The sequence below is a fragment of the Triticum urartu genome, chromosome 2 (genome assembly GCF_003073215.2).
Source record: "Triticum urartu cultivar G1812 chromosome 2, Tu2.1, whole genome shotgun sequence".
Classification (NCBI taxonomy): domain Eukaryota; kingdom Viridiplantae; phylum Streptophyta; class Magnoliopsida; order Poales; family Poaceae; genus Triticum; species Triticum urartu.
Window position 1 is genome coordinate 730,107,931 of NC_053023.1, and position 11,599 is coordinate 730,119,529.

The 11,599-nt window shown below is 48.3% G+C and overlaps 1 protein-coding gene across 1 annotated transcript; it reads left to right on the forward strand.

Annotated features, from left to right (window-relative positions):
- The first annotated feature begins 2,373 nt into the window (after positions 1 to 2,373).
- LOC125540221 lies at positions 2,374 to 3,683 on the forward strand. The gene has a single exon (XM_048703798.1). The coding sequence runs from the start codon at positions 2,683 to 2,685 to the stop codon at positions 3,400 to 3,402; it is 720 nt and encodes a 239-aa protein (XP_048559755.1). The 5' UTR covers positions 2,374 to 2,682; the 3' UTR covers positions 3,403 to 3,683.
- The last annotated feature ends 7,916 nt before the right edge of the window (positions 3,684 to 11,599 follow it).

The window sequence follows — 11,599 nt, forward strand, 5'->3', positions numbered from 1 at the left end:
ATTAATAACTTGATTATTTTTAGATAATAGTAGATAGAAAGAACGCTCGTAAGGAGTCCTATTGAAACCAAGAAATATAGGCCTGCTTGCCATCCACACCAGAATAGATAGAGTTTTCAGAAGAAACCTGCTAGTGGAGGAAGGCCTCTTGTTTCGAGAAAGATATCGTTCGATTCTCCTTCTATTGATTCTTTTCCGATCGAGATGTACGGATCCATGTGTCTACATACATAGATTCTGTTCATGGATTAACGAAAATGTGCGAGAGCTCTATTTGCCTCCCATTTAAGGAAAAAGAATTTCACGTTCTTCCTGAAAGGAAGGGAGGATTAGGGAAGTCCTATTAATTGCTGCTTTCTCCAGTCCCAGTGTTATATTACTAAAATCTCCTTTTGGTGGAGAAGGGTGGATTGTTAGTGTAGACGATTTAGAAGATACAATGGGTGGGCATGTATGGTTGGGTTTTATTTGTGTATTTGGCAGAATTTGGCATATTTTAACCAGCCAATGGTTCGTATCACGCTATGGTTGAGGGACCTTCTCGGTTCAAAGCTAACAAATAGGTCTCATGTTGGCACTCAATCGCTAAGAGCAGCCAACAACTTAACTTGCAGGCTTATCAATACACAAATGTATAACTCCCCAGGAATTTCAATTGCGCTTATATCCATCACTGTAGGACTTGGGTTTAAGCTTTCCCCAGCCCCTTTTCATCAATGGACCCATGACGTCTACGAAGGAGTGTGGTTCGTTCGACAAATTCCTACCTCTATATCTATCTCTGAGGTGTTTGAGTTTTGCAAAACTCCATAGACATGCAGAAGAGAAATGCTATCCCCACTCCGACAAAGAAAAGAAATTGGAATTTTTACTTCAGTTTTTCTATAAAATTGTTTCCGATTCACCAAACCAAAAGTAACCATCATTCCTTTTTCTGATGAATCACGTAATCCTCCAAGTTCACGAACTAATAAGGTTATAAAATGAATCATAATCACAATTGAAATCGTTGAGAAAGTGCCTCGGAAAAACAATACTTGCTGGGAACAATAGTATCACAACAGAGCCTTCAGTTAAGTATTTCTCTTAACTTTGGGCCTAATGTTTGACCATCTCCATGCCCACTTTGGGTCTTGCTGGCCCCCATCTCCATGTCGTCGTGCCCCCCTTTCCGTCAATTTTGATTCCCAGCACAGTAGATGATTCATGTGGTGCCAACCTGACCCGTTAGCTCTTGTGTGGACGGTCGTGCTTCTAGTCGTGCTTCGGGCTAGCCTAAAATGGCCCGGCCCAAGTGTGGATGGGCGAGATCGAGGTGGAGTGACGAGTGAACTCATTGAAATTGAAGTGTTCAATAAAACGGATGAAATTTGGTGGAGTGGAAAGCTCACCAGCAACTCCATTTTACAGGACGGTAGAGAAAAAGTTGTAGAACAAACAAACCGTTAATTTTTTTCATAAATGAATTTGGCGAGGTTTTTCATTAAGAAAGAAACAATGCTTGCTGGGAACAATAGTATCACAATAGAGCCTTCAGTTAAGTAAGTGAAGGTTTAGGGTTTAGCGAGGATTACCTTGCCTACGTGGCACACGACTCGCAAATTTGACCGTGGCTAGGCATGCCATAAAAGGCTATACAGTAATCTAGAAAAACTTGCGCGAAATCGCCCCTCCACAAGGTTTACCACCAACCAACCAACCCCTGTTCATCCTCGACATCCTTTGGGCCGACCTGGACACACGCTCGCAGTCGCCGTGGAAAGGAACGGGCCACCCACGGCACGCACGCACAGCCGCTGCTCCACGTGACCCTGACGGAGACGGACCCATCCACATCCACATCAAACTAGATAGCACTCCTCCTCAGCTCACCCCGTCGGGGACACCGGAATTTCGCGGCACCCGAACCACCACGCACGTCCCCGCGGGAACCTCCGTGGAACCCCCGTACGTGGCCGGGAAACACTCCTAGCAACTCGCATCGCCCGACCACCGCCACCACCACGAAACTTTTCACCAGCGGGACGGCACTTGGTACGTACTACGTCGAGCCAGCAGGGTGACCTGCCTCACCCCTACCAATTCTCCCAAAAAGGTCTGAACTTGCTCACGGCTGAGGTCCAACCACGACACGCCCGTGCGTTTCGCCTGCACCGCCGTGCCGTGCCGTGCCGCCGCCGCCCCGGCGACCGTCCTACGTTTACGCGGTCGTATCCAAGACTTCCGTTGCCTGCCGTCGCGACACCACCAAACACACGCCACACACCACAGGTAGTAGTACCACGACTACCCAAACCAAAGACGAAGTTGGACCAATGGAGATTTGGCATCCCCATCGCCTTGGCTTCTCCCAGGCTGCAATAATAATAGGGTCCTGGGTTCCCACCCACCAGACCCAACCCACCACCACACCACACCCCATCACCACCCCAAGGGGAGGGTAGGGTTAGCCCATCCCTCGTTCTCTTCCTCCCTCCCCTCGCCTCACCTCAGCCCCCCAAGAAGCTGAGAAGAGCTGCGCAGCCGCCATACAGCAACGTCGCAGCCGACGAGCCCCCCCCCCCCCCCCCCCCCCCCCTCCCCCTCCCCGCACGCCGTCGACCAGGTTGTTACCCGCCACTTAACCCGCCCGCCATCGCCAGCCAGTGAGTGCTACTACTTCAACTGCTGCGGGGGCCGGGGATGAAGAAGCTGTACCAGGGGAAGGGCCGGCGGGTGCACCCGGCGCCGGCGCCGGGGCCGGACGCGCCCGCGGTGGCGCTCGCCATGCTGCCCGCCACCCTGCTGGCGCTCGTGGCCGCGCTCACCGCCGAGGAGCAGGAGGTGCTCGCCTACCTGCTCTCTGGAGGAGCTGGCGGCGCGGCGGCGGGTGCTGGCGGGGGCCGGCGCAGGCGGCTCAACGGGCCGCACCAGCCGGAGATGGGCTGCGGCTGCTTCGGCTGCTACAAGAGCTTCTGGGCCCGCTGGGACGCCTCCCCCAACCGCCACCTCATCCACCGCATCATCGACGCCGTCGAGGAGGGCAACGGCGGCGGAGGCGAGGGGGCAGCCAAAGGAGCTGGAGGACCAGGCGGCGCCACGCGCCGCGGCCACCGCCGCCGCCGCCGTGGCCGCAGCGGGCCGTGCGCCATCGACGCCGCCGCCGAGGAGCACGGAGCCGCGGAGGCTCAGGCCGGGTGCGCGGATGACCACCTGCAACCGCAAGGCTGCTGCGCGTCGGACGGCGGCGAGGACGGCGACTACGAGGGCGACGAGGACGACGGCGCGGACAGCCTCTACGGCGGCGAGGAGGCCCTGACGGACGACAGCGACTGCGCGGGCGCCAGCAACTCGGCCGAGAAGAGCGCCGTGGGCAAGCTGGTGCGCTTCATCGGCGAGAAGGTGTGGGCCGCCTGGACCTGACCTCCTCTGCCGCCGCCGCTAGAACTTGTCGTAGATTAGGGAGGAAGGAGACCAGCAAGGTCAGTGAAAGCAGTAGTAGTAGTAGCAGTTCGGTCGTTTTGTCCAAGCAAGCAAGAGCACCCGCTCTATGCACCTTTTGATTTCTTGCAACTCTGATGAACGAGCAACCCCGAGGCTCCGGGTGGGGATTGTGAAGGTCCAATCCGACCAAAATCTCCCCACATCCAGGCCTCTCATGTACCATATTTTTGCTCATTTGGTTCAACAAGAAACTTTCCCCATTTCCCCTTTCTCTCCTCGCCATTGGCGAGCTGCTTCAGCAAAATCTTGCTCTACGAACCGTCGTTTGATATGATTCCCGCTGCTAGTAGCAGGACTAAGAATCTGCTCTTTTAATTAGTTCTTGTTATTAAAGCCTCTAGAAATGATTAAGTGCCAACCTCGTTGTCGCCTGGCCCATAAGCACCCATTGCCTTGTGTGCTAAGCAAAAGCATCTGCGCACAGGCCCTCGCTAACCCTGCTCTCCTGCTACTCACTCGCTCATGGTGGGCTTTGGTGACGTCCATCCCCCCTCAACGATGGAATCATGCGTACTACTAGTAGCAAGTACAATCTTTGTTGTTGTTGTTGTTGGTTGATTTGATTTGATTTGGTAAGCGAGAGCTGGAGCAGTTCGTGGCACCGATAAAGCTCGAGCTTATAAAGAGCAAATAATCATCACATCATCGGCAGCAACAACAACCACCGCGACGTGGCAGCAGAACCGGTGCGAATTTGACCCAAAAGCGGGAAGCTCCCGTGCTCCACCTCTCTCTTTCTCGAAAGGGAACCACTACCTTTTTTTGAAACAGGCCTTTTATTACTAGTATTTCTTTGATTTGACTGCGTTTTGGTGTATTCTATTCTTTCATTGGACGAGGCAAAAGGATGCACTGGTAGAGTAGATATTTTCTCCTCCCAATGTACCGCATCGGTACTTACCGAAAAGAATTGCTACTCCTGCTAGTTGCAAAGTGAAAGTTATCCGTGGGCCGGGCGGTTTGTTTGTTTGTTTCGCTCCCACTCTGCTGCCTGCTCGGCGGGGACGGACGTGTACTCCACGAAATTAAGCCTTTTTAACTTTATTACCAGAGCTAGTACAAAGCTTAGTGCACTTTAATAACCTACTAGCACAAAATTTATCTCACACTTATCTTGCTTTTTTCCTTAGGGGGGGAAAGCTTTTCTAGCTTTGCTCCCTTGAGCGATGTCATGGCTGATGCGTACCATTAGCTGGCGGCTATGTTGCAACGAAACTGCATACGTTTTTACATGGCACGGGAACGGCCGCGTTTCCGTTGGGCGGAGAGAAAGCCCGGAACCAAGGGCCACTGTTTGGCTGCAATGTTGAGTTGTTGATGCCCACGCTAGCTAGCCTTTGGAACAGCTGCCAACAAGGTAGTAGGGCGTGCCTGGTTCATGATGCCCACGCTACACTAGCCTTGCCAAAATGTTTGAGAACAAGGGGTGGGTGGACATGACACCCATTGCCATTGGCAGGAAACCAAACAGAGAGTGGGCAAGAGAGAATTCATGGCAGGGCAGGGAAAACAGAGAAGTCACTGTAGCCGGTGAGCCCGCCGGGAAAACGGAGGTGGATGGCGATGAGGCCAACTCCACGTTGTTCGGATGCTGTCCGATGGGGTCGTGTCCGGATTTGTCCTGCGATGCGGTGGCCGTGCGCTCAGCGCGCGGACGCATCCCGGCCACATCCTGTCTGTGTACTTTTTTTTTCAAGTCCTTAACTTCTTTTCATCATTCATTTTCGGTACATGAAAAATACATCATCATATTTTGACTAGTAAAGCAAGACAAAAGAAAACAAGAACAATAAGAATACATTTTAGAAGATACCCTGTGCCACCGACGGGCGGGTCAGGGAAGGACATGCACAGACGGCCCGCGCGTCCGTGTGATGTTTGTTTTACCCCAAAAGCGGCGCAAAATTGAACTATGGATAGATCGAAAGCGGACACAAAATGAATAAAAATCCATTTGCTCCCGCGCGCTGGGCCGCCTCATTTGTTAGGGTCGGGCGGTGGAACTGGCCTGAGGCCGAGTGGAGTGGAGTCGAGGGCACGGATGACGGGGTGGTATGTCACTCCACTCCTAGAGTACTACTACTGGTGCTACCGGAGCGGAGGACAGGGAATTGATGGGCACATGCAATGTACCTGCACCACGGCCTTGCGTGCTTCACTCTCACTCACTGCCGCCCGCGCTGCTCCACTCCACTCCAAGGTACACCACCGCAGGGGCAAGGTCGTAATGAGGGGAGGGCAGCGACGGAAAATCATGGATCGCCGCATTTGATGATGCTGCTGCGAATTCATTCATTTGGTTTAAATGAGCGAGCGGCTTCGATGATCCCAGGTGACCCAACTGCAGGTGCAGTTACGGCACCGAAGCAGCGTCCATCGCAGGCGTTTGCTGCGCAAGGCCAAGGAATGAAGGGGCCTTTATGACGCCGCGTTTGCGTTGCACATCCATTATGTTATTATGGGATTTTCAGGTTGCATTCATGGAAATTTTCTGCAAGGAATGGTGCTCCCTCAGTCAAGAAATGGCGCTCCCTCACTCCAAGTTTATATTTCCTAATACGTGCTTCGAAACTTTGTTTCATCACCAATTAAATTAGTAATGCAATCGATACATGCCAAAAGGATTCTACAGTTGGAAAAAAAACTAGGTCATATGTTAGTGACCTGATTGATAGTAAAAAAGGGAAAATACATAGTATTACACTTAACGCAAACAAAGGAACCACGAAGTTAAAACCAACACCGTCACCGTTTGTCGGACTCGTGACCAGACGACACCAACTTTACCACATTTTTTGCAACACGCATGACTAGACAACTTTGACTTTTGCCATCGGGGCATGCTTTGACACGTCATTTGTCGCACTAGTGACTGGATGACTTTGACTTTGCCGTAAAAAGTTCGGGCTCACCATGGTCATGCCTACCAATCTTATCAGTGCCGAAGAGAGGAGACATGCTGGAAGAGAGGAAAACTAGGCTTTCCCCCACACCAACCAAACATGGACACACAACGTTTCTATGTCCATTTGCACCGGCACATAATTGAGTCCACAATTTCCAACAACACATCAAGTTCGCCAGTGCCGCCTCTAGTCGGTCGTTTCACCTCTAGCTAGGTGCTTCGCCCAAAAGGATAGATTCCCAAAATTTGACGCAACCAAACAAACGCACCACAGCACATCAACATAGAGTTAACACTAATACCGTCATCATTTGTCGGACTCATGACCGGATGACTCTGACCTCGTTGCATTTTTTGTCGCACTACCGACCAAATGACTTTGACTATGGCGCACCAAAAATTTGGTCCAGCATGACCATAGTTATCAATCCTACCATTGCCGAAGAGAGGACAGATGTTCGAAGAAATACAAAACAAGACCCTCTCTTAGATAGAACAAACATGGATACACACTGTTCGTATGTTGGTTGCGCCATTGCAAATTGCGTCAGCAATGGCCGGCCAAACACCAACTTCAGCAATGCCGCCTCCAGTCGTCGATTGGTCCCCCTTTAGTTAGGTGCTCTAACCAAAAGGACATATCTCCAATATGATGTTAAAAAAAGTGATGACCTGTAAAACGTGATGATCAATTGAAAGAGATAGAAAGAAACGATTTGCTGCATTCACTACCTCTCACTACTGATTTTGTTCAAGGACTTGAATTATCGCAACAGACAAACGCGAAAATTGGTAGTGGGGAGTACCAAATGCAGTGAGTGTTTCTTTCTCTCTTTGTGGTTTGGCTCTAGTTTTGTATCTTCCAAACACATGTGCATACACTCCATACTCGAGAATGGATCTACAGAGCATCAAAATCAATAAGTTCATTGATAAGTTGCCCCTATCGAGGGGGTCCACTAGAGGTGGGCATATTAACCAAGATTAGGAAATAATCATGATTGAAATCAAACGGAACAACAATAAAAAAATCGGTCCCAAAGCCGCCCATGCCTAGGGTGCACCATCAACACCGCAAATATAATCTTGCTTGACGAACCGTTTTCTTTTTTGAAGATGCGGTTGAGATCCTCGTCTCCTCGGCTCTGCATTATTGCGATACACACAACCATCGGCAACTATTTTCCTGAGCAAAGTGGATGGAAGACAAGGACTATAGTAGACCAAAACATCAACGTGTCAACAATACTCGAACTTGATTTTCGGTAGGCTGGGGTTCCGGTCAATTGATCGACTTGGTGGAGCTTTTTGAGCGCTGTCACGCCATGAATGCGCCCAGGAATCGTGAATGGTACTGATGTGTTTGGGTACGGCGATGGTGCGGCTATGCATGGAATGACCAGTGGCAGAGTTTCATGATGATTATTGAGGGGGCTAATCAGAATTGAGGGGGGGTGAAGAAGATAAAATATGCATGAACTCTGAGAATGGTTGATATTCAAGCCTAATAATATTAGGAGTACACTTGGGAGTTTTCCTAGAGTAGGGGGGTGCAATGGCCCCCTTTCGCCCCACAAAGCTCCGCCACTGGGCCTGACCCGTACTACTTATGTTAGGGTTTGACTCTGTCGATTTATTCCTCCTATTAGTAGCAGGACTAAGAATCTGCTCTTTTAATTAGTTCTTGTCAAAGCCAAGAAATGCTCGGTGCCCACCTCGTTGTCACCTGGCCCATGTCCTGTGTCCATTGCCTTGTCTGCTAAGCAAAGGCATCTGCGCAAAGGCGTTGGAGTTCTGCAAAGCCATCGTTAAGCTTGTCCCCCTGCTACTCAGGGCATGGACAATGCATAGCCCTAGGATGATGCACCACAGGCCATGTAGGATCGGATATCAGGAAAAGTAGGTTCGGATAGTGTAGCGGGATCCTCGGCAGGAGGCGGGTGCTTGTGGAGAAAAAGTGTGGTCCGTTGCATAAAGCTAAAAAAGTTGAAGTGGAGAGTAGGGTTGCATGTGTAGTGAGAGTCTACTTTCTATCTTTTAATGAGGGCAATAGCTTACGTTGGAGAGAACAAAATCAATATAGATGCCCCAGTTTCATGCCAAGAGACCATGTAAGGGTTGTACGATCCATCCATATGATAAAAATAACCTATTTTTTCTCATGGGACATTTGTACCTGTCCTCATAGTTCGCTTTGGTGACATCCATCTCCCCTCAATGATGGAGTCATGCGTAGTACTGGTAGTAAGTACAGTACAATCGTTGTTGCTGTTGTAGGTTGATTGATTTGATTTAGTGAGTGAGAGTGGGAGCAGCTCTTGGCACTCGTAAAGCTCGAGCTCAACCAGGAATTAATTAGCACATCAGTAGCAACAACCGCCGCGACGTGGCAGCAGAACTCCTACGAATTTGACCCAAAAGTGGGAAGTTCCCATGCCACTGCTGCTCCCATCTCTCTCTTTTTTCGAAAGGGGACTACTACCATCTTTTGAACCATTCATTTTATTAGTATTTCTTCGCTTTGAGAGTTTTGTGTGTGTATTTAAGACTAAAATACACTTATAACCCCAACAAAGGAACTACGGAGTCGCAACCAACACAGTCATCATCTCTCCCACTCATGACCGGACGATAACGACTACTTTGACTTGTCGCCAGGGCGTGCTTCGCCACGTCATTTGTCGCACTAGTGACTAGATGACTTTGACTCTGCCGCACCCAAATTTCGGTTCACCATGACCATGTCTACCAATCCTATCATTGCCAAAGAGAGGAAACATGCTCGAAGAGATGAAAATTGGCCCTTCTCCTACACCAAACAAACATGGACACACATCGTTTGTATGTCGGCTGCACTGGCACAAAATTGAACCTGCAATTGCCAACAACACACCAAGTTCACCAATGCCGCCTCCTGTTGCTCCACCTCTAGCTAGGTGTTCCGTTCAAAAGGATAGATCGCCAAAAAATGACACAACTAGACAAACACACCAGACCACACCAACATGGAGTTAACACCAAAACCGTCATCATTTGTCGCACTCATGACCGGACGACTCTGACTTCACTACATTTTTTGTCGCACTAATGACCAGACGACTCTGACTTTGGCGGCATGACTGGCTTTGCCACGTCATTTGTCGCACTAGTGACCAGATGACTTTGACTTCGCCGCACCAAAAATTGGGTCCACCATGATCACATTTATCAATCCTACCATTGCCGAAGAGATGAGACATGTTCCAAGAGATGCAAAACTAGGCATTCTCCTACATCGAACAAACATGTGTGCGCGCACACACACATTGTTCCTATGTTGGTTGCACCGTTGCAAATTGCGTCAGAAAATGGCCAACGACACACTAACTTCGGCAATGCCGCCTCCAGTCTTCGATCACCCCCCCCCCCTCGAGTTAGGCGCTCTGAACTCCCAAGATGACGCTTCCAAAAAGGAAAGTGATGACCTTGAAAATGAGAGCATCAATTAGAAGAGAGAGAAAGAAAAGTTTGATGCATCTAGTACTTCTCACCACTGATTTTGTTGAAGAACTTCAATGATTGGAAGAGACAAACTCAAAAATTTGCGCCGAGGAGTACCAAATGCAGCGAGCATTTCTTTCCCTTTTTTGGTTTGACTTCAATTTTGTATTTCTTCTAAACACATGTGCATACACTCCATACTTGTGAACGGATCTCATCCACGGAGCATAAAAAATGATAAGATCGATAATTTGATTGCTGACGTCCCCCTTTTATCGAGGACCACTAAAGGTGGACATATTAATCAAAAACTGGTCTATCGAACCGAAAGAAGCATGCTTGAAATAAAATGAAACAACACCAAAATAGTCATTCCCACAGCCGCTCATGCCTAGGGTCCACCATCTACATCGCAAGTGTAATCTGGTTTGACGAACCTTTTTTCTCTCTAAAGTTGAGATCATCGGCTCTGCATTATTACGATACACACAACTATTGACAAATACTCCTATGGTGAAGTCCCTTTTACTCTGCATATGAGATTTACCTGAAGTAAGAGTTCGTAAAGTTTGACCATATTTATATGAAAATTACCAACACCTACAACAATAAAGTTATAGAATATGCAAATTAAATTCAAGTCGCATCTATGATATTAATTTTGCATTGTGAATGTCGATATTATTTTTTACAAAGTTGGTCAAACTTTATGAAGTTTGACTTTAGACAAATCTCATATGCAGAGTAAAAAGGACCCGTGGGAGTTTTTTTTTTGAGTAAGGGGTCCTTTGATTCTAACAAATTACAGAGTGGGATTTTTTGGATGATTAGACCCCTTACAACGCGTTTGGTTGTTTAAGGGAAAGGGATTGGGAATTTATGAGAGGGAGTTGCCTGAGGGATTAGGCTTGGCAAGTGGACTATTAGTCCTAATCCCACGTTTGGTGTGGGGTGGGAATTATATGTGGGAATAATTCTAATGAACAATGGAGAAAGAATGGGACACGCAAATGTTGAAACAAAATCGTAACATGTGAAGGCAAAAAAAAGAGTAGAAAGGGAAAATAGATCTGCATCGGTCTGTAAAAGAAAGATAAACGAATCAAACTTTGTTACGTAGCAAAATCAGATGGGCTACACGCTGCTGGGTGCCCCTCTTGCATGAGATGTGCTCGTGCTTGGCATTGCATCTGCAGATTAGTAAACAGTTAGAGCTGGCCGATTTATTTGGAGGAAAAATGATGTCGCTGCAAGTAGGATTTCCGTGGAGTTTTTTTCTTTCTTTGCGGGAGATGGGTCAATAAATCTATAACAATTTTCTTCCAGGCGTCAACTCCCTTTCCTTCACGGAATTACCAGGGTCCCCCCAAAGAAGAGATCGATGGGAGTTGGGCCTCCTAATTCCCCTTCCCCTTCCCTTGTTAATTCCCAAGTCCATGTAATCAAGAGATTTTTAGTCCCAGCCACCTTAAATTCTCATTCCCTAGCTCCAACTCCCCCCAAACAAACAGGCTATTAGGATCTTTTCGTACTGTACTTTGGTTGTTTGATCTGTAGGATTGAATTATATATGAATTTTTCGTAATGATTTATGTGTACAGCTGATCTATAGCATCCACTCAAATCTTTATGAAAGAATATCCCTTTTTCATATGATGCAACCGAACAACCTAAAATCCTGTAGAATTGAGATGAACTCGAGTTTGATTTTTGTTAGGCTGGGGTTCGATC